At 40.1% G+C, this 22196-nt stretch overlaps 2 protein-coding genes across 6 annotated transcripts; both read right to left on the bottom strand.

Moving 5' to 3' along the window:
* Positions 1–304: 304 nt before the first annotated feature.
* Positions 305–6229, bottom strand: sptssb (serine palmitoyltransferase, small subunit B). Of its 4 annotated transcripts, none has more exons than XM_023291146.3 (3): positions 5086–6222; positions 4880–4978; positions 305–2450 (listed from the first exon to the last, which is right to left on the bottom strand). In XM_023291146.3, the coding sequence occupies exon 3, from the start codon at positions 2447–2449 to the stop codon at positions 2207–2209; it is 243 nt and encodes an 80-aa protein (XP_023146914.1). In that variant the 5' UTR covers position 2450; positions 4880–4978; positions 5086–6222; the 3' UTR covers positions 305–2206. The 4 variants fall into 4 exon arrangements, with proteins under 4 accessions (XP_023146914.1, XP_023146915.1, XP_035813541.1 ...); XM_023291147.3 differs by having other exon boundaries at positions 4880–4975; XM_035957648.2 differs by lacking the exon at positions 4880–4978 and having other exon boundaries at positions 5086–6229.
* A 1231-nt stretch (positions 6230–7460) lies between these two features.
* Positions 7461–20191, bottom strand: nmd3 (NMD3 ribosome export adaptor). 2 transcript variants are annotated; one of them, XM_023291144.3, is made up of 16 exons: positions 20085–20191; positions 19565–19656; positions 17558–17692; positions 17288–17384; positions 16603–16683; positions 15880–16008; positions 14167–14257; positions 13381–13459; positions 12808–12904; positions 12095–12212; positions 10012–10157; positions 9571–9683; positions 9389–9461; positions 9066–9172; positions 8188–8258; positions 7461–7984 (listed from the first exon to the last, which is right to left on the bottom strand). In XM_023291144.3, the coding sequence occupies exons 2-16, from the start codon at positions 19606–19608 to the stop codon at positions 7851–7853; spliced, it is 1515 nt and encodes a 504-aa protein (XP_023146912.2). In that variant the 5' UTR covers positions 19609–19656; positions 20085–20191; the 3' UTR covers positions 7461–7850. The 2 variants fall into 2 exon arrangements, with proteins under 2 accessions (XP_023146912.2, XP_054868302.1); XM_055012327.1 differs by having other exon boundaries at positions 20124–20160.
* Positions 20192–22196: the final 2005 nt, after the last annotated feature.

Here is a 22196-nt window from a genome sequence, read left to right as displayed (position 1 = left end):
TGGACATGTTACCCAGTATCTGCAGAAGGGAAACCAAAGCCTCCAGGCATTCATTCTTGCTCTGTTTAAGGAGAACTGGTTTGGTGGCTCTGCCTCTTATTGTGTGATTTCACTTTATGTGGTGCAGTCTATTGGGTCAGAAATGTGCTGCCCATAAAGCTTTTGTTTTGCTTGTTCTTGCATTTCAAAGCTCTGCTAGACTGAAGGCTTAATGTACTCAATAAGCTGCATGAATACGGACTCAAACTATTAGTATGTGTGAGCATTCATAGCAAAAACCAGACTACAGTGAGAAAGACAGCAGTTGTCCAAGCAGCTTCAGATGCCTTTATTCTCTGATTATTGCAGTGATGTGCTGCCCTCATGTATAAATAAAACATTCATTTGGTAAATGGTGACATAAAGCTTCGGTAGGCTGGAGATATCTGCAAAAGTGTATCAAAAGTGAAATTAAACGAAACAACCTGGGAACGATATAAAAGCACTTTAAGGTGGAAGAAGAAAAGAACAAATTATGTGTTACTTATGGCCACAAGAGAACACAGGTATAAATAATCAATAAAAAAAGAAGTTTGGTAATTGACATTGTAACCAGCCAAGCATTTACCAGTGTTTATAAATATATAATTCATATAAATAAAGACAACGTAGAGATTATGTTTAAACTAGAATCGGCGAGCCCTTGACCCAAAGCACAAATAATTAAAAATGATCTTAAGCAACTACCAGATACGCTGTGACTCACTCTTCAGATCTGTAGATTAACTATAGACTGTTCTTAGTCAGGCTTTGCTTTTCATTGAGGCCAATTTGCCTGCACTATCTTTGCATGTGACAGCAAACAGTTCTCCTTTGACTTCAGGGATTGTTAAGTAAAGCTACGTCAGTAACAAAGCCAAGCCTAAAACATACAGGTGTGTTGGATCAATATTTGCTCGTGCTCAGTGCAGAGCACACCTTCCTGACATGCCAACAGGTAAAAAAATTGGAGATAAAAAGAAGGCTCGGCATGGACTCCGCCGTTATTTTCCTTTATTACACACTTTGACCAGTAAATCAATAAATGTGGGCTTGGGGCAAACTGTGTAACAGAGCCCAGATTGTGACATTTTAAGATTCATTGCATAGCTCGGGTTTCCATCAGTTCTCTGTTTAAAGACCAGCTACACAAGATCTATGTGAAATGTGCAACATACTCTGCCAGTAAGCATGATGGTGCATAAAGGCAATGAAAAAGGTGATAGTGGTTCTGATATGAAACAGTAGAACAACCGGTATCATTAATTGCATGTCAGAAATGTTGGGATGTGCACCAACTTCCCTGTTATCAGAGAGCAACTCACAATGAGTGATAACTTGGTGCACGCACATTTAAAGGGACACTCCATTGATTTTACACATCAAGTTCACTTTACATGTCACAGAGTGTCTGACTGAGCTTATTAAAATGGAAAATGACTCTATGTAAAATCACTTGTCAGTTATCTTTACTTTGCTTTATCGCTGACCATTACACAGCAGGTTTTTTTTTATGTCTATAAAAAAAAATTTCCATTCAATTTTCAAACCTTTTGAGGACAATACATAGTGCATGAATTTCAAATTCAGAATTCAGATGCTACAAAATGGCAAAGGTGCACCATATAGAGACGTTTGACTGCTTTCATTACAACCATTCCATTTTGAAAACTCTTATCAACGAGACAAACTAAACCTCCTCTGAAGACTGTAGCCTTAGAGTCGTGATGGAAAGAAACGAGTCGAGCAGTATTTTGTAATGAGACAAGCATGCAAATCTACCAACCAGCTATGACCATATCATGCAAAACCCGGAGGTGTTAAGCATTCACACAGGACATGTGGCGAGAAAAACGATACAAAAACAAAAAAAGGACAAACAACATTTCACAAGACATTTCACAGGGAGGGTGTGAAAGTAATGTAGAGTTGTGTGTCTAATACCGTGGGGTAAGGCCAGAGGGTTTGGGATGTAAAGAAGATAGTAAGGCTCTGATTTCCAGATCACTCCGTTAAGATCTTCAAGTTTTCAGTCTTGAGTAGGTGAGGTGACTGACTGCTGGGACGGACGTGGTGTGAAGAGGGAGCTCCACAAGTGAAGGAGTTGATTTACAGGAAATGATGTACAGATTCATGCTAATCCACCCGTTTTTTTTTTTTGGTCTCTTTTCCTTCATGTTTTCTTCGTTTAGTTCATCAGTGCCATGGTGCTCTCAGGCTGGCCGCCGAAGATCCCGGAGAAGAACTCCAGCGCCAGGCGAACGTGGATGGGAACGAAGACGTATGAGGTGTAGATCACCATGGCGATGGCAGAGAAGAGGATGGAGTTGAAGATGGATTTTTCCCAAGGCTCCAGGACGTAGATGCCAGTGATGAGCAGGTACTGGTAGTACAGCCAGGCCAGGTACTCCCTCAGGTTCTTGAAGTTCATCCTGCAGGCCGGGTGGAGGAGGAACGGAGGTGGAGCATTGTAGGATTCAAAAAGAAAGAGATTAGATAAAAATAAGACAAGACAATCCTTTATTGATCACACAGTGGGGATAGAGAAAAATGCATAGAATATCAGAAAAAGCAAAAGATATGCATACGTGTTGTTGATATTGTGCAATTTTCTACGTGTAGAACATCTAGGTATTTCAGAATGTGGATAATAACAATACTGAAAAGCTTTTTAGAGATCTAAAGGTAGAAAAACATTGATATTGCACAAATCCTTTCATGAGTAGAAAATACTGATATTGCTCTGATTCTTTTGAAATTGACAGATTCTTCCATAAGTACAGAACAATATTATTGCACCGATGGCATGAAGGTGATGCAAAGTACATCAAGGTAAAAATATCTACTACTTTATCTTTTTTTTTTTAGATGTACATAAGAGTGCTGAGAGCAAAGGTACTGGCATATAAGTACTGGATTTTATTAACTTATTAGACTGTCATTACTTATATAAGTATTACTGTATAAGTTTGTGTTCCATCACAATATATTTAAATTAACATGTAAAGACAGTGTAGCTTTTAATAGACAAATTTAATGAAGAAATCTAATAAAAGACAAGGTATTTAGTCTCTTTTGGGGGATGTGGAATACAGATATGTTCTAAATATATAGCATATAGCAATACTTTCCATACATTGATTAAGATATGGATTGCCTTACAATTCTCATTACCCAGAGGACAGCTGCATAACTACGATGGAAAAATAATTCTCTTAAAAAACAGTACTTGTGGCTGTGTGTTTATTAATAAGGAGGCATGTGTTATGATCCCTGCTCCAGCCTCTGCCCTTCTTCCTCCTTTTCTCTCTTTTTCCTTCTTTCTCCCATTGTTCCTCATCTGTTTCTGATTGACCTGTCTCTCTTTGGCTCCCTCTGTCTGTCTGTCATCTGTCCCTCCTGTCTCTCTCTCCCTGCTTCACCTGCCTGCACTCTATTTGCTGATCACTGCAACGAGTGTCACCTGCAGTAATTAGTTCACGCCACTCACCTATTCTCTACCTCACCTCCAGTATTTAAGCTCTGTGCTTTCATTCACTCCCTGCTGGATCATAGATTCAGTTTCTCCCCACCAAGACTGCTACCTCCTGACTGCTTCAGCCCCATGGACTCTGCTGCTTCCCCCTCCTGGATTTCCCCCACTTGCACTCTGTTTTGCTCCTGTCTGTTCATGGGTTTTCCCCAGCCTGTTTTTCCCTCAGTTTTCAGCATCTTGTGAGCACCCCTCCTTAGCTTAGTTTTGTTAATTCAGTTTAGTTGCGAAGATTTCCGTTTTTGTATTCATAGTGTTTGTAGATTTTTGAGTAGTGTGGTTTAGTTCTGTCTCCCCAGTCCAGTTCTTCATTTCTGTATTGGTTTAGTTATCTTGTAAAATAAAACCCTTTCCTATAATCACCAGTCTGCCAGTTTCTCTGTGTCTGCGCCTGGGTTCTCCAGCTCCCTCCCTTAACAGCATGAAGGGGAATTGGGAGAAGCTCCTGTAGCCCCTCCAACCCCACAGCAGTGCCCTGAGGGGGCAATCAAGCAGGTCTCATGAAAACTCAAGACTCTTGCAGGATTCAGCTGTGTAAGAAGAGAAACACCAGTGAAATTAAACCCAGGGGTCCCCCATGACATAAAATAGTCGTTCGGTCTTCTCTCTTATTCCCACACTTGTCACACATGGGACTCTCACAAATGAGTTTTTGCTATGTGAGAGGAGCTTAATGAGCAAAGCCCTCAGAAGATACAACACAGGTCAGCGCATGTACTTTAACATGCACGGACACAATAACAGAATTGTTTTAAAGCTCTCTCTCTCTCTCTCTGCATGTATTATGAGGTTTCCAGCTGGTGTACATTATAATAAGAAGATGTACATTAACAGATCCTGCTGCACTGCTTGGGGGTGGGGCCAACAGGTGCGCTACAGGTGTGCTCACCTGCCGGTCTTGTAAGTCGGGAGAATAGAAAAAATGCATCCTTTAAGAAGCGACAGTCCAAAGGAAGCAACAAAAATAACCTTCTTCGTGTAAATAAAAACAGTCTGTGACTGTTGCACTGAAATTACCACAAGCAAAACGCATTTTGGTGGTTTTCTGGGATAAGAACAGCATTTTTTGATCCCAATAAGGATGAAAAATGGCTTGAAAATATCCAAGTTAACAAGTTTGGCGCACAAAACTTGCAGATGATTGAAGTCATACCTCCTGCACAAATGATAACCAGAATGTAAGAATAGTTGGTGCAGATATCAGTGATAATGACAGTTACAGGTATAATTTAGAGTTTCTTTAATAGAAGGAATATTAGAGGGGATGTATCAGTTCTTGAGAGATTACTGTAGCCTGTGTTGTGTAAAACCGAATCCATATTGACTCACCTCAGCAGCCGATTTGAGATCCCCGGAATATCTACTAATGATGGATATTATTTCAGGACGAGCTCCAGCCCGCGTCCGGCTGCTGCTGCTGCTCCGCTGCTTTGGGTAAACGAAAAGCTGCCTCACCAGTTTGCCACCGGGCTATAAGCAGTGCACATGCAGACTGCGAGAATGACACCACACCCACTACTCGTGCTCACACTCACCTGGCTCACAGATCATGCAGGTGGAGTGACCGAGGACTCACAGAACGCACAGGCCCGCGCGTGTTTACGCAGCACCAAAGATAAACAGTCTTTGCATCACAAGGAGGAGGGAGTCGATGTGTTGGGCTCGCAGCTCTATTTCAGCCACGGGAAGTCGACTGTTTCGCGCAGCATCTTTAAACTTTCTTTAGTTCGTGTCGCATCCTTCGCGCATCTGTCCCACCATGATGCAGCCGACACCGCGCCGCAGTGCCGCCTCTGACGCAGTGAGCAGCAGCAGCGCTGCTCTGCTGCACAGGATGGAAAAACAAGCAGAGACAGTGCGGGCATCGCTCTGGTGCACCACAACCCCGGGATGCACTTCATGTTAGTTATTATAACCAGATGCGAATATGAAATCGTGCAGTGAACGTGAAATAATATCTGACAAAATAATCAGCTGCAGCCTTTGCGCAATCTTCACTGAAACGTCGCGCACCAAGCATTCACTAACAGTCCTGCATCTCTTCATTCAGCTAAAGGCTAAAGACACATCAACAAGCTCCAACACCTGATTTCACTTCGATGATAAGAATATTATGCAAACTACACAGTGTTTAGCATTTAGGATCAATGATCTCCGAATTATTTTGGAAACAAACAAAACAAACACCCCTGGGAAAGAACCGAAAGCAGAAGCAGAGGCGTTTTTCAGTTTTCTGCCATCAGAAATTAGGAGGTCTTATCTTCTGTGAGGTCTGCTGACCTGCTCACTTCTAGGCCTGCATTATTTATGTGTAAACACTGGCAGTGTCGCCGTGGCGCACCAGTTACGCATGGATACACTTCTGCGAATGTGTCGGAGTCAGAACCAGATGAGAACTGGCTTGAAAAGGCCAGACACAGCGAGCACACCTTTAGAGATTTGTGACAGAAATGAGCCACTGCGGTCTTAACATGAACTGTCCTGACCTGCTCTGCTACGATGACTATGAAAATCATTATTCAAATCAGCGCCAAGTTCCAACAATACATTCATCTTCTGCCGCCTGCAATACGACTCTGTAATACTAGAAACTACAGGTAAAGGGGGACAGAGGTAAAGCATTTTGGGTCACAGGGGCTCAGTTTGTGCAAATTCCCCCCCCCCCAAAAACAAACACACACACACACACACACACACACACACACACACACACACACACACACACACACACACACACACACACACACACACACACACACACACACACACACACACACACACACACACACACACACACACACACACACACACACACACACACACACACACACACACACACACACACACACACACAGAGAGAGAGGGGATTCACTTCATTCACTTTCCCAAGTAGATCTGATTACCATTAACAACCAGCTCAGGTTTGTGAAAAAGGAAACTGGCTCTCCTCCACCCTCTTTAAGTTAAAAAGTGAGACATGTCACACAGACCTTGTGATACACACATTCCTCTGCTGTCAAGTACCGCAACCTTATTCATGTTCCCATAAATCAGCTCAAAAACGTTTCCAGCATCTGATCCATTTTACTGAAGCCCTATGACCAAAAGGCACATTTCCATTCTGGTTTCAACAGATGCAGAAGAACACAGCAACCTTCTGTTAGAATCCAGATAATCAAATACAAAGAAGCTCATCATTTCATTGTTATAAGCCTTTTATGGCATAAGACATTTTTTTGTCTTTTAAATTTTTACATTCTTTTTTCCTACAGAATTGCATGTTATGCCTTCCAGCTTTATATTGTGTTTGTTTGAACTCAGCCAAAATTAGAACACAAATGTACTGTACTGTGATCAGATAAGAGCCAAGACTACAAGCTGGACTACTATTTGAACATCAAAAGCCACTTTTTTTGACAGCGGCGTTCTTGTGAGGTTATCTGTGTTTTGCAGGGAATCCCAGGCAGTAAAATGTAAATGTGTCATGTAACTGAAGAGATTTGAGCGAAGTCTAGCATTTATGAAGGTTGAGTCTGTGTATATGTGCAGCTACGATGCATAAATGGTGAAATACGGAAGCTGGAAACTGTTGGTACGTCTGCCAGGGTTCCGGTCATCACTACAGGTCACACAAGGACATCCCTGCCATTCAGAGAACACTTAAACCTAATTCCATCTCCAGCTTCAGGCAAAATCAGTGCACAGACTGCACTCGCTCTGGCTGAAAAGGTGTTGCAGCAGAGTGAGTATCTGAATATTGCCCACGGTAGCCAAATGACACCATTAACAGGCTTGGCTCAGCTTACTACTAGTGTGGCTCTGTGAATGAAATACTTCTCATTTCTTTCGGACACAAAGCTCCCTCTGGTGGACAAGTTTTTCAACAAGCAGAACATATCTGACAAGTGGGCCGAAGCATAAATATTTATTTTGATGATGTAATCTATACGCACTCCATTTCCATGAAGAAAGAAGAAAAGATTTGAAGGCCCTAGTGGAAAAAAACATCCACTGAGATGAGGTGGATGAAGTACATGATCAAGTGAAAGTCCAGATTCGCAGTTAAAAAAAGTTTTTTTGTAACTGTGGCACCTATATGACTCCCAATTTATCGGGTTTGACTATAATGAGACATCACACCACACAGGCACAGGATCTGTCAATTTTTCCCAATATAAAGCATCATCTGTTAGCGGTTTAATCAGTCCTCAATCTGTTCAACCAGTTCAACAGGTGTGTAATTGTATTTTTGTATTTTACAGATCAGCTGTCAGTGCCACACAGGCAGAATGGCGACCGGCTAGTCCGTCATCATGTCGGCACCCTCTCCTCCTGTGGCATCGTTTAGGCTGAGCTCCTCCAGCATCTCCATCAGGGAGATGCGTGGTGCTCCGTCATCATCAGTGTCGCTCTCCACTGGGATCTTTGACGCATCTGAAATTGAAATATCAGCATCTGCTCATTAACTACCCAATGCATCATCTGTAATAAACAGTGTGACACGATCAGAAACTTAAGCAGCCGTTTGCAGTAAATGAGCCGTAGCCTGACAGTGGAAACCTAAATGTATCATCAGAAGTTCTGAAACCTCTTGGGATGCTGCTACTGAGGAAAGTCTGCAGTGTCCAGCTGCTCACCTCTGTAGATATTGACATTCTTCCTCAGAGCCTCATCTTCCTCCAGGTCCTCCAGGAAGTCCTGGTATTGTCTACAGACAGAAAAGCAAGTTGAGACCAAACCCATCTGGCACAGAATTACTGATAACAAGAACACATCCACAGGATATTTGGCACATCATCAAACTATTCATCAAAGCTACACAATGTCAAGGCTTTAATCACCATTTCATCATCAGCTTCCCTCTTAAGTGCTTTCCCATATTTTCTGTACCAGGGAAATTTGTGCAAAATTCTTCAGAGCTTCAACATTACTCTTAAGAAAACATCCTTTACTTGTTCAGGAGTATTGTCAAGGTGTTTCAAATGCAGACATGCCATTTTTTAAGAATATTTTGCAGAAAAATACACAAAACACAGCAATCTACACTATATTTTCAGCACCTTCACATCAAAGGATGAGTCTGGTGATATTCTGCATTTTTTAATTGTGAACAAATTCAATGAAAAAACTAAAACCAGCAATGAATTGTTCCATCATTTGTGCACCCAAAGCCTGATACAGCTTATTCCTCTTCTTCATAGAGCTCCATCGTTGTCCAAAAACATTCATGAGCCACAGTTTTCTCCTGGTTGCCACGATTCTTCATTCCAACTAACATGGCAACTGTGTGCTTATTTCAAATCAAGCCTGCATATACCATCATTCTGCTGTAAATGCTCAGAGGAAGCTCTAAATGTGTACCAATTCATATCTGAAATGAGTCCCAAACAAACGGACTCTTTACTTCTGTGTAATTCTTTTTTTAAATAGCAGGCTGTGATCAAGAGGGCAGTCTTTTGAAGGTTTACTTCCTTCACTTTAAGAGAAATATACAACATTAACATAACTATCCCACCTCTCATCATCTGTGTCCATGCCTTCACGGTCTCTGGCCATCTCCTGCAGTTTCCAGTTCCTGCGCTTCACCCTCCTGCTGCGGTCGTAGCTCTTCTTGATCAGCACCTTTAACAGTCCACATGCATGTTGTACAAATTGAAACACAACAGCAGGATATCTGCATTTTTTTCTTGAGTGATTCCTTGCAAGAATATATTGTTTTAAAATGTTATCAAATCTACAGTCAATATTTTATGTTGCCACTAGAGGTCAGAGTTGATCAAGACCACAGTGGGCAAAAACTTCAAAGAGGATGTTCAGTTAAGTGTGGCTGAGTCTTACCACATCGGGGACATGATGGGGGTTCATCTGATTCAGGAACTCATCGTTAATGTTGGAATTGGCAAAGTCAAACCTGTAGGATGCAAAGTAAATATGCCATTAAGTGTAAAGCTCATAGCCTGCTGACAGTCTGAACGGCTCACATGATGAACATCTGAACATCTCATCGATCCTTCACTCACCCCATCACCAGGTCTCCGATGTTGAGCAGGTGGCCCAGGAATGTACGGCAGTGATACTGCTGGCTGGTATCCATCTCTGATGTTTTCTGAACCCACACATCAGCCAGGGTGTGCTGTAAAACACACACAAAGAAGGAATATAAATAGACTTTCAAGCCATTGAAACAACATTACTCTTGTTGTATTTCTCCTGTTAATTCAGACAGCTGCATCGATAATAATGCAACATTCAGAACGAGGAAAGCGAGAGAGAGAGCAAACTACAAACCTCATCCCCATCAAAAGAAACACTCTTGAGTGTTTCTGTTCTTTTGGCTTGAATTCCACATGCAGGTTCAGGGATAATGTAATGGTTTGCTATTGATTTTGCTTCCGAGAGAAGAGCAATGTTCCCCCATAATGCAATCTGTTCTGCACCAACACACACACACACCCTCTTACCTTGTTGGACCTCATGCCAGCTCCAGCACCCAGCTTCTGGTCTCTGATGATGTCAATGTCCATAACGATGAACTCCTCCAGTTGCCGCGGGTTACAGAGACTGCTGAAGGGATTGCGCCAGTATGTGTTCCCATCCACCTCAGCAACTAGTGAATTAGAGATTATTTATGAATAACAAGGTGTCCTACTCTGATGCAAGCAGCCGTTTTCACTTGGCAGCTAAAGATAAAAACAATAAGTGATTCATTCTAATCAAACAGCTTTTCAAAAGATCAACCTGGAAGCATGTGATTATTTCAGGCATTTCTGAAAACTTCCAGATACTTGGAGTTCCTTTATCTGTAAATTCTACAGGTATTAAAAATAAAAGGAGGCTGATTTGTCTGTAAATTGTTTTTTCTTCTTGCACATTTTCCAAACAAGCTAGACAGGAACGATGTGTTCCTGTCTATGCTGCGAATAAACTGCACAAGCAGAAAAACGGGACACACACACATTTCTTATACTTAACTTCCTACTGCCACCAAATCCGCCAAACAGCCTGGAGGCTGTTTCTGCAATTCAGCCCACTCAAAAACTTTCTGCAACTAAAATAGCCTGCTCTTTGAAGAGTAATTACAAACATGTGTGCTGCTTCAAAATGTCAGAATTCTGCTGAGGAGCGTTGCAGCCTCTCACATAATGAGTGATTGCACCAGAGACAGAGGAAGCACATCTTTGCTAATTGTCACCGCATTTGTATTGGTTATAAATCCTTCCAAATACAATGACTTGGCTGTGACAGTGAACATAATGCAAACTGAAAATGTGTTTTTCTCTTAGTGAGTGAATGGCATGTTGTGCCGTGACTGGGAGCAGAAGGAAACTGTGGTGAACATGTGGTCAGCAAACTGGGGTCAGCTGTTGAAGGGTGTCGACGAAGCAGCGACTCTCAGTTGAATCACCACAGCAATATAGAGGAAGTGCTTTTGATGTAGTTTTTTGCTGAACACTCCAAGATGCAAATCCATAAACAACCCGTGGCAATGTTTTCAGAAGTGGAAATCCTGAAAGACTCCAAATTAAGTGTACAGCTGGAACCATTAGTAGATCAAAAGAAATGTATAGGAAACTATTTACATTGCTGCTTAAATGTTTAAGATCCAACTACTCACCTGAGAGAATCTTCTGCATTAATTATGTGGTAATACCATAAGTGTCTTGACTTTTAATGTGTCTGTTGCACAAAACATGACATCTGGTGACATTAATTTGGGCTGTAGAAACTTGTAAGAGTGAGTTTGTGACTGTTTTCTGACACTTTATAGACCAAAGTGAGAAAATAAGTGTCAGATTCTTCAGCAAAGACAATAATCATTAGCTGCAGCCCTAATGGAGTTGGCAGTCCATTTCAGATTTAGTCTATTGCAAAATATTGCCAACTTTCATTATTGGGTAATATGTCAATTATTTTTATGATTAATCATTTATTAAATAGTCTATAAAATTTCATGCCCAGGTTGCACAGTGATGGAAACACATAATACATAAATGTAATGTCCCTGGATGAGTTTCAGCCGAGGATCTTTGCTGCATGTTATACTCCCCTCTCTCCCTTCCACACTACCCATGAAAAATGAAAATGCCAAAAAATTATCTTTGAAAATGTAAAAAAAATTTGAAAAGCTCTTCCTGCAATTCCCCACTGTCAAATTGCTTGTTTTCTCCATCCAACAGTGAACAGCTTCAATCAATTAAAAGTAGTCGGTTATCAGAATGGATTTTCTGTGGATCAGTTGTTGCTAATAATGACTGACTTTATTCTAAGCAGAGAACAATTTACAAGCATGTCTACTCCACCCACAGTGCACTGCTTTCACATCTACAAAGCTGACATTGAGATAGCTGTACATCAGGTCTTTCAGAGTGCTTATATATACAGCTCACGTTACAGAACTAATGAGTCCAGTGATTCCAACTACATCCACAACCAGACACAGAAGAGTGCAGCTATATTTAACCAATGCAGGCCGATGCTGAAGCTAAAGCGGTGTCAGCTGGACCTGTTAGAACTCCTCAGTACTCTGGCAGTAGAAATACTCACTCTGCAGGGTGCGGGGATCAATGAGATGGATGGTGCTGGTGACACGGACGCACACGCAGACCTGACCCATGTTCCCGAGGCTCTGCGCCAGCCGCGGTGAAAGGCACACTACGTTGTCCTGGCAACCAGACACAACCAGACAACCTGGGGTCAAACTCAGGTCACAGGGAAAGTAAAAGGCTTTGCTGTGGAGGCACACTATGCTGGCCAGTGTTTCCCAACAGAAGGCGCTTGTTGTTTTCATTTACTGCATATGCCCCTGCATGCCCTCTATCATACAAATATGCTGAGAATACACTCAGTCTACTGTATGTGCTGCTATTTAAACACACGACTAAAGCTACATGTCAAACAGGATTAAGCCACTACTGAAAATGATGAACACACACCTGCCAAGAATCTCTATCCTCCTTTTAGTTTTAATGCTAAAGTATATTAATTCCCCCTCTTATATCGAATCAGTTATCCCTATTATCAGCTGTCAGAAACAATAACATGAAAGATTCTTGGCCAGCCTCAGTTTTCCATCTGCATAAGACAGCTTTTAAAGCATATCATTTTAACTAAACTAACAAAATGTAGGCTTTAGAGGTGATGTGCAAAGCAATATGACAATTCTGGCTCGTCTACTCTTCTGACAAGATAAAGGTGTGTCTCCCTGCTAACAGTGAATCATTTCCTTACATATATAAATAAAAGTCATTCCTATATACCTTGCAGACAGGTACAATCTCCACAGAGAAGGTACTCTTATAGTTGTACGTGTTGGAGTGGATGTCGTGAGAGATGAGGCGCTGGGATGTCTTCGACCTTTAAAATTGAAATTACATCATTCAGAGACACATTGTACCATTTGGACAAATCATAACAGTAAAGTGGCCTAAATGCAACCAAATGTTCTGAATACGTGGAAAAAGAAGCATGCTGTCTGTCTAAACTGTTGAAGGTTCATTCAGGGGTGGGATTATGTAATGTTTTGAACATCTAGAAACAACATTTATACATTGTTTATATTGTATGTACTAATAAAAGTAACAAATAAAATCCTGTAAAACATTTCAGTGCTTTTTAATCGGTTTATATGCTTTGCTAATGCAGTTTTTATTAGAACAACTTATTATCCACAGGCTACATCATGGCACCAGCTGTGACAACATTAGCTCCACATTAGCTCACAAATTTCTGGACCGCTGGATGAAAACATAATCTCTGAAGGTAGGCAGACAGGATCAGTTTGAATACATTCAAGGTTGTGTTGAGTGTTTTCACAGGCAGCAACTGCTCACCTGCAGGGCACGGTGCACTGCAAGAAGTCAACCATCTTCTGAGCGTGCTGCTTGGAGCCGTAGTAGAAATCAATCCCCTCTAAGAGAAAAGAGCAAAACCGTCAAATACACTCCACCGGTAAATTCATCACAGGGGCGCTTCGCAGGTCATCGCCATTGCAGAGCACATACGCATGCAAACAAAACACGCAAGAGAGCAGATGAAGAGGAAAGAAAATATGGCGGCCACATGTTGCAGCTTTCATAAAGCTTTCAAGTGGCGCTGAGATATGGAGATGATTTAAATTACACTATCGGGCCAAACTCCACCTCACAGTCCAACTCCAGAGTACAGAGAGCTGCTGCTGAGCTGTCACTCAATGCACAGCATGTGTGTCGGCGTGTGTGTGCATGAAGTAGCATTTAACATCTCTAAGTAGAGTATGAAGCTGACTTTGCAGCAAAACTGGTATGGAATGCCTGCTCTGATTACAGCACACTGATTAGATACACAACGTGTGCCCCCTCTGAGGCCCACATGAGGACAGCTGTAAGAAGTGATTGGCACCAGTGATATGCATGCATGGCTTGCTGTCTGGTATGGGAAGAGGTAATTAACACTCGACACGTCATTATGTTCCGCGTCATTCTAATCCAAATTAGTTCCGCTAGTGACAAGTGAGGCAAGTTTGCCACTTTTCTGTGCAATTCGAGGTACAGGCCCTCAGGAAAATAGCAGGCAGCCATCGTTAAAGAGAGGGGTACTGGCACACATGAAAAACCTGAAATCATATGAGCCTGACCTACCATGGATTTCTTTGATGTTGAGGGCATTCTGGTGGAGCTTATGCTTGAGGATCAGCTGTTCTAAATAGTAGAAGGTCTTTTTATGAACAGTCTGTTAAAAAAAAGAAAAGTGTCATACAGAGATTTATATTCATCCTTCCTTGATGATCAGCTTGACATTTGCAACAACCTGTTGAGACTTAAACCTTCCCCGAAAAACACTCCAGTTGTTACCTTAAGAAATTACAAGTGTTTAACTTTAAAAAAAAAAAAAAAAAAAAACAACAACTTTTGAACAAAGCGAAGTTGGTAATGATGCCTCCAGGGACAAAGAGCAGCTGAAAAACAAGTAAGAACAAATAGACCGGTAATTCAAACTTCCTGTATATATTTGCCACAGTGTGGCTACTTTGCAAAATATCTGCAGAACAGTTAGGCCATAATTTAGGTAACTTAGATATAGTAACAGAAGTTTGAAGGTCTAATGCTATAACTGGACACAAGTCTGAATCACAAATCTACTAGCAGTGAAGCTAATCTTGGTTTATCTCCATACATCAACGTGGAATGCAACCCTATTACTCTGCAATATATTTGCTGCCAAATACCTGGAGCTCAATGTTTGTATAACCAGTAACAGCCCTACAGAGGCATGTACTACAAAGTAAGTTCAACATAGCCAGGCTTTCTTGGTGTAAACTGGCTCAACAAAACCTAAAACCCCAATCAGAGACTATTGGTGACAGTGGTTATCATCCTTCTCTGATAACCCAAGTTTTCCTCACAAGGCTGTATATGTGATTCCATAAGAGGAGGTGGTTGACACGACATTTGATTCTTCTTCCACACAAAATGAACCAATCAAGTGCCACCTAACTAGTCTACAGGCTGTTGTAATGGAGAGCTTTGAAGGATATAAAGATTCATGACATTACTTTTGAGTCAAATCAAAGTGAAACTAATTTTATTGACTGAATATTCTCTGTGATAAATACCAATACATTAATCCTTTTTCTAATCTGTGTTCTATTAGCTGCAGCACCAGCAGTGAGAAAACAAACTTGGAAGCAAATCAGGACAAAACCTAAAAAGATATTTATGCATTTTCTGCATCACCAACTGAATGAATGTGGGTTCCCATAGCAACACATACAGTTAGGGCTACAGTAACTGCACAGCTTCGATTAGAGGAACCACTAACATACAGCTCAGCAGGTTTGCAGCTATGACTCCATCACTCATTGACAATATGGTTAGGAACAGAATTGTAGAAAAGGTTAGCTGTGCAGCATAAGTTACCATGGTGATCGAGCCAGGTAAAAAGACAGCCATCTTTGAGACAATGAAAACTCGGACTTTCAGCTCAACATTCCTCAGTAATCCATTAATGTCACTTCATAATACAACCCTCTGGTAAAAGAGTAATCTGAATAAACATGGAAAAACAACAGCGCTTAACAGTAATACATGAGGTCACATTTAATGGATTTGGAGGACAAAATGCACCTGTTCATCATTTTGGTGAATGTGCGTTATACATTTCATAGCCTTGGCAGACCTCTACTAGTATGCAGCAGAATACTAGCAATCAACAGAATGAAACAAACGCATGTCATATGATATGTTGTAAAGTACTTGTAAATAGAGAAAAGACTGGAAATGGGAGTCCAGTTCAAATTAAGAATACCAGGAGATGGAAAAAATGAGATCTTTTAGTAGACCATAGGCTCTTACCTTCTGTCGAACCTGAACCACGGCCTTCCAGAAGTCTTTGGCCTCCACACGGTGGCAGTCGTCACACATCTGGTACTGGACGACAAACTCCACCACAAACACCTGCTGCAGGATTGCCCCATTCATCACCTGGAGAGGCAAAGACAGCAACAAGTTACACCATATGCTCCGGCGGCGTAGCAAACAATGCCGAAAAACTTTGTGCTTAAAACTGTCCGTTAAGCAAATCATTGAGGGAGAGCACATTTGCTTTATTTATGTTTCCAGTTTCACACCATTTAGAGAAATATCTGACTAGTGGGGAAGTGCAGACAGCATTATAAAGGCTCTCCAACTGCACAAACAAAAGAGCTGGCCATGAGAAGCACAGGGCTCAGGTTCTCACTAAAGGTCAAGAAGATGAGATGACAGCAAATAGAAAGACTCACTGCTTTAAAACACACATAACTCAGGAACAGGCAGATCTGTTAGCTCTGCTGTTTATACAATTCCCTCAGAGTAACTTTGTAATACAATATGTACTTTATACACATCCTTATTTTTATGTATGTATGTTTTAAATTGAGGTAAATTCAAATGGAATCAACTGCTAGTTACTACTTGGGGAAAAAATGCAGACAACAATTGAACAATCACCATCTTGCCAATCTCTGGTCACTAATCAGTCTTAATCTCACACTGAATGTCACTTTCACACGCTTATTTCCACTGTGTTTTGTCTACCTCTTTCTGGATGGTCAGTTTCATCTTAATCCTTTTAGAGTGTGGCTCCGTCCACAGGAAGCCAGCATCAATGAGACGCACCTGTAAGGAGAGAGGTGTTGTTGAATCCACCAAGCAGAATGAGCCCAGACTAAATAATCACAAGAACTGTGGTGAAGAAGCTGCACATCATCATGACAAGCCGCACACATAGACACAGCATTGTGACAATGCAATCCATGACAAAACACCTACAAAGAATAGCATATATCTGAAGATTACAATGTTCTTTGAGTCTGAACTATGTACAGGTGTTGATTTAACTTGATGGGTATTTCTGGGGACATTATGTTTTATATTGTCTTATACAGCATTAAATCTGAAAATCAAACTTTATTTGTCACTGAAATCACTCTCCTGCATGTGTGCAACCTTCTCCTCCTGCTCATGAAAATCAGAAGTAATGTACAGAAATGGCTTCTTTCACAAATAACAAAGTTTCTTAGTTTTAAAATGAAACAATATCAGGAAAAAAAAACAGGCTCAGGATCAAGATGGGACTGAAGCAAACAGCTTAGTGTCAAAATTGTGAATCTAGATTCAGGGAGGGGGGACAATGGACACCTTGAAATTTATACCAGAGATGTTCATGTACATATTAAATGAATAAAGTATGTTTTTATCTTTTAGCAAGAATCTGACTTACTTTAGTCATAGAGCTCTTCAGTTTTTTCAAGCAAAGGGCCAGAAGCTCCCTGGACTCCAGAGCACACTGCATCCAGGTGGCTGGGGGCTGCAGGTACCTGCATGAAAGATGATATATGAACATTCAAGCCTCTCCTTTCTCAACAAAATGTCTCAACAAAACATTTGCACCCATAAATGACTTCTGGAGAGACACAGTGATATAATGTGTGTATTACATTTTAAAAACATACATCTGATTTGTGCTGGTACACAAATGCATGAAACTAACCGTTCACACTGCTTGCAGAAGTGCACTGTGACTTGCTTGGGAATTCCCTCTGAGATGTCTACCTGAGTACGCAGGCAGGCTACACACATGTTGGCAGGGTTGGGAGGAATGGGGATACCGCAGGTGCAGCACAGGCTGGGGAGGAGAAAATCAACATTAGTAAAACCAGTTTGGGATTTTCTTGGTTACTCGAGAAATTATTTTGAGTTTCAGCGCCTTCAGTAAAGTTGAAATGTACATTACTGCTGAACATTTAACAAAACATACCATAAGCCCATCTTTCTAGCAATCACGACATCTGCTCAGTTTCTTTTGGGATCATAAATCATCACAGTAAACATTTAGATGTCTCGGTTTTGTCAAAAGTATATCCGAAGCTGAAATCACAGAATGTTCATAAAAGTCCTCTGAGTTGCTGTGTTACACTCGAAGTGGGAAACTTTGACATTCAAGAAATCAGAACCAAGAAGCTATCACATTGATGTAACCCTTCAGTTTCCAGCCCGGGGACATTTTAATTGATTTCCATTTCTTAGTGAAAGAGGTTTTTTGCAGCTTTATGAACAGGGCTTCAGGAGATGTTTTTAGACATTTAGGACAACACCTAATGAAAAGACAACGCACCTTGTAAATACAACTCCTGGTTCTATGATGTGCACCTTGTGAATGCAGTGCGGCGTCACAATGAACTGCTAACTGTTTATCCAGTAGTCAACGCTCTCTACAATAATAGCATCTTTATAGATAAAAATGGCTTAATGTTGAGATTACTTTGACCACTACTGCGGAAGACTTGTCTGCTTTAATTAATCCTCCAATAAGACAAATATGTGACATTTTTTTCTTGTTGTGAACACTTTAACTTAACATACACTGATCAGCCATAACATTAAAACCACCAACAGCTATGACACACTGGAGCATGAACATAGCACCTTGGGGGGTGTCCTGTGGTGTTTGACAAAAAAGACAACAGCAGCAGACCCTCTGGGTGCTGACGGCTGTGTATTCAGCTTCCTCTAATGCATCCCACAGGTGCTTGATTAAATTGGATCTTAGGGGTTTGGAGGCAATGACTTTATCACGTTTGTGTCATTCCTGAGCAGTGCCATGACAGGGTGAGCTGGGTCTGGAGCAATGTTTAAATGGGTGGTACATGTCAAAATAAAATCCAAATGAATGCCAAGAGACAATGTTTCACAGAAGAACACTGTACTGGGATGAGATTCTCCATCACTTCACCTCACCTGTCACTGGTGTGGCTCAGGGTTTCTGCAGAAATCAGCAAGTCAAATTTAATGCTTTTTAATGCCATTTTAATGCTATACTGTAAAAATTATAATGCCATGACTGTGAACTCAAGAAATTACACCGGTTTGTTTTTTTTTTTTGGTAAAAGATGATTTTTATATGAAAACTGTTCCTACATTTCACTATTTCTGAATCCAGAAACCACCCCTGACCACCCACGGGCTGCTGTCATTCTCTGAAATCCATGTTTTCCAGTCATTTTTGCTGGAATTTGCATTTCTCGGCTCTCCTCGACTTGGTCCAGCCTGGTGGCCACTATACCAACATCCAGTTTTTGGCAATTGTACCCGAGCGGCCGGAACAATTATCACAATGCCTTGGCATGTTTACACTGATGCACATATCTGACGAATCACAGTCTATAATTATATAATATTATTGTCAAATATTTTCTTGAAAATTACAGAAAGAATTTTTAATGCCACTGAGAATCAAATGTAATGATTTTTAATGCCATTTAAGGCCTTAATTTTTGCAAAATCAACTTAATGACTATTAATGCCTTTTAATGCCCTGCAGAAACCCTGTATCTGATCAGTGTAGATGACACCAACATGCTTTGAGGCACTGTGAGGGCTCTGACATTGTCTGACCTGGCTTACAAATGTGTTATCCTTGGTTATACTATGTTAAAGCTCAAACAGTACTGCAGATCTGAGGAAATAAAATCACAACAAACTACTTTTTTCCACTTACATGTTTCCCTGGCTGCTTGGTGCAGGAGCCTGCATATACTCCATTCTTGTCAGCTTCACAGCTCAGTGGATCTCTGTGCAGCCCAGGGATCTCTAGGAACAGAAACATGACAGACGTAATCGGCCCTGTCAAAGTTGAAGCTATGATGGTAGACAGACTGCTAGAGCATCGCAAACTTTAGCTTGTAGCAACTCCCAACTAAAAACTAATGGTATTATTTCCAGCAGCAGGTAAATCATAATATTGTTTCTCGTTGTATTTGTTTCTTTTTTTACAAGTGTACACCCAGAAACAGACACTTGTATATACATAAGACTGAGGAAGACGACGAACAGATTCTACAGTTAGCACCGCTAACCTCGCTTATGCTTTGGATTCAAGACAAACAGTTAGCATCGGAGGCTAAACTTGTCGTTTAAGGGAGTAATTCTAAACAATATTCGTGGAGAAACAAGCGGACAGTGTGAGCTAAAGTGTTCGAAAACTACAAATGGTACAAACGAGTCACGACAAAACTTACTGAAGTGATTTTGTTGGGAAATCCGCAAAAAACGCTCACTTTAAGCTCTCCACGTTTTCCCCACCGAGGACCGAGGGAGGCTGGACGGCGTCACGCAACACTCAAGGACCCCGAGGCTGTCTTCGATTGCCTGAATAAAACTCCTTTTAAAAAAACTCAAAAAATAAAAATAAAAATAAAATACAATATGATAATAATAATAATAATAATAATAATAATAATAATAATAATAATAATAATAATAATAATAATAATAATAATAATAATAATAATAATAATAATCATAATCATAATCATAATCATAATAATAATAATAATAATAATAATAATAATAATAATAATAAAGAAATTCAAGGTCAGGATTAAATTAACTCTTGTGTCGTCCTGCGGGTCAAAATTGACCCGGTTTAAAGTTTGAAAATGTAGGGGGAAAAAGTATTTTCATAGTGAAACTTCTGATGTCCACATTTTCAACATTTTTGGGAAATCTTTGAACATTTTTTTGGTGGAAAAAAAGAAATGTTAAAAATGTTTCTTAAGAACATTCACACAAAAATCTATCAAAATCCAACGAATTTCGCCGGATTTTGGTTGATTTTTATGTGAATGTTCTTAAAGAAAATATTAGAAGTTTTACTTATATATATGTAATCACTTTAGATATTTTTAGGAATTTTTTGGGGAAGATTTTTACTCATTTTTTGAAAATATTTACAAGAATTTTCTTGCCAAATTTGGGGGATATTTTATTTAAATAAAACTTTTAGGGGAAACTTTTAAGGAATTATTGGAATTTTTTAAAAATTAAATTAAATTAAATTAAATTAAAATAAATTAAGACAACAACATAGTACTGGACCACATTATAAATAAAATTGTTAAAAATTAGATATCTAAATATACTGACAAATAAGACTTTCCATCTTGTTATGCTAAAATTGTGCTACACTACAACATAACAGGTCACAAAAATGTTGAATATTCTTCATGACTATCCAACAATACAGTCCAGTCTGTAAGAAAATGTTTTGAGAAATGAACACCATTCCATACATTGATTTATACAATAAAAACGGTATCATTATGAATGTAGATGTATCCTAGTTTTCCCACCTGAACATTTTTGAAGATAGTTTTAGCAATCATAAGGGCAGTCTACATTTATATGACTAAATTATTATTTTAAAAGTCCTGTATGAGAGTCACTCAGTACTCAATCAGTGTTTGAACATTTATTATTCACAAAATCAGCAACAAAAACCTGGATTTATTTCCCCTCCAGTCATGGATACATTAAATTACCTAAGGCAAAATTTATCTGATGGCCTCTATTAACCCCCTATTTCTTTCACTCTCTGTGTAATAGATACAGTATCCCTACCCTTTAATATTGCATGACCCCACGTTTGCTGTGTGGTATTTAGACACAAATTATAGTAGAATTTTTAAGCACAAACCAACCTGAAACAATGAGGCTCTTAGGACACTCAACATCTCAAGGCCCCTGTGTTCTGAGTCCATAATGGGGTTTCGTTAATCAAATTCTCCCACATTTAAACAAAAATATAATTAAAATTACCAAAAACACCTTGCCACAGAGCGTGTGGGACCCTGATATGTCTGAGCAATTGAACAGATTGTGCAGCTGATAATCGAGCACTCAGCTGGGGGGTTATTTTTCTGATTTTATCAACTGGTATAATGAAATTCAAGTCAGGTCTCTACCTTTTAACGTTTAACCATTCAGTGTTCTTTGTGTGCACCTGTAGTTTGGCAGGTCTTTGGATGCCTTCAGGTGCTGCAGGAAATATCGCAATTCTGAACTCTAGTCCTCCTGCTCAGTCGACATGTTTACTTTCAAGCTAATTGTTGTGTATCGCAAGGAATTGGTCTGACTTTTACTGTGCTGTTAATGGTCTCCTAATACTTTTCTTTACAATATCACTTCAAATTGAAAGGTGCTACGTGATTCAAGGCTTCATCTGGTGATTATTTTTCATTACAGATTAATGTGTTCATTATTTTTATACAGATGAAGTACTGAATACAAAGAGTTAGGCAAACTTGATTTACTGTGCAATAAGACCTCTCATTTAAGAAGTCAGTATCTAA

This window comes from Amphiprion ocellaris, chromosome 7 (genome assembly GCF_022539595.1).
Source record: "Amphiprion ocellaris isolate individual 3 ecotype Okinawa chromosome 7, ASM2253959v1, whole genome shotgun sequence".
Lineage (NCBI taxonomy): Eukaryota > Metazoa > Chordata > Actinopteri > Pomacentridae > Amphiprion > Amphiprion ocellaris.
This window is presented reverse-complemented; position numbering and strand designations above follow the sequence as displayed.

Bases quoted from the DNA above. Each gene is read 5' to 3' on its own strand.
- sptssb (XM_035957648.2), bottom strand. From the start codon at position 2,449: ATGAACTTCAAGAACCTGAGGGAGTACCTGGCCTGGCTGTACTACCAG.
- nmd3 (XM_023291144.3), bottom strand. From the start codon at position 19,608: ATGGAGTATATGCAGGCTCCTGCACCAAGCAGCCAGGGAAACAT. The intron at 17,693-19,564 runs GTAAGTGGAAAA...TCTCCTCCCCAG, and splicing joins CCAAGCAGCCAGGGAAACAT to CCTGTGCTGCACCTGCGGTA. The intron at 9,684-10,011 runs GTAAGAGGGTGT...TGTGTTTTACAG, and splicing joins CTGGCATGAGGTCCAACAAG to CACACCCTGGCTGATGTGTG.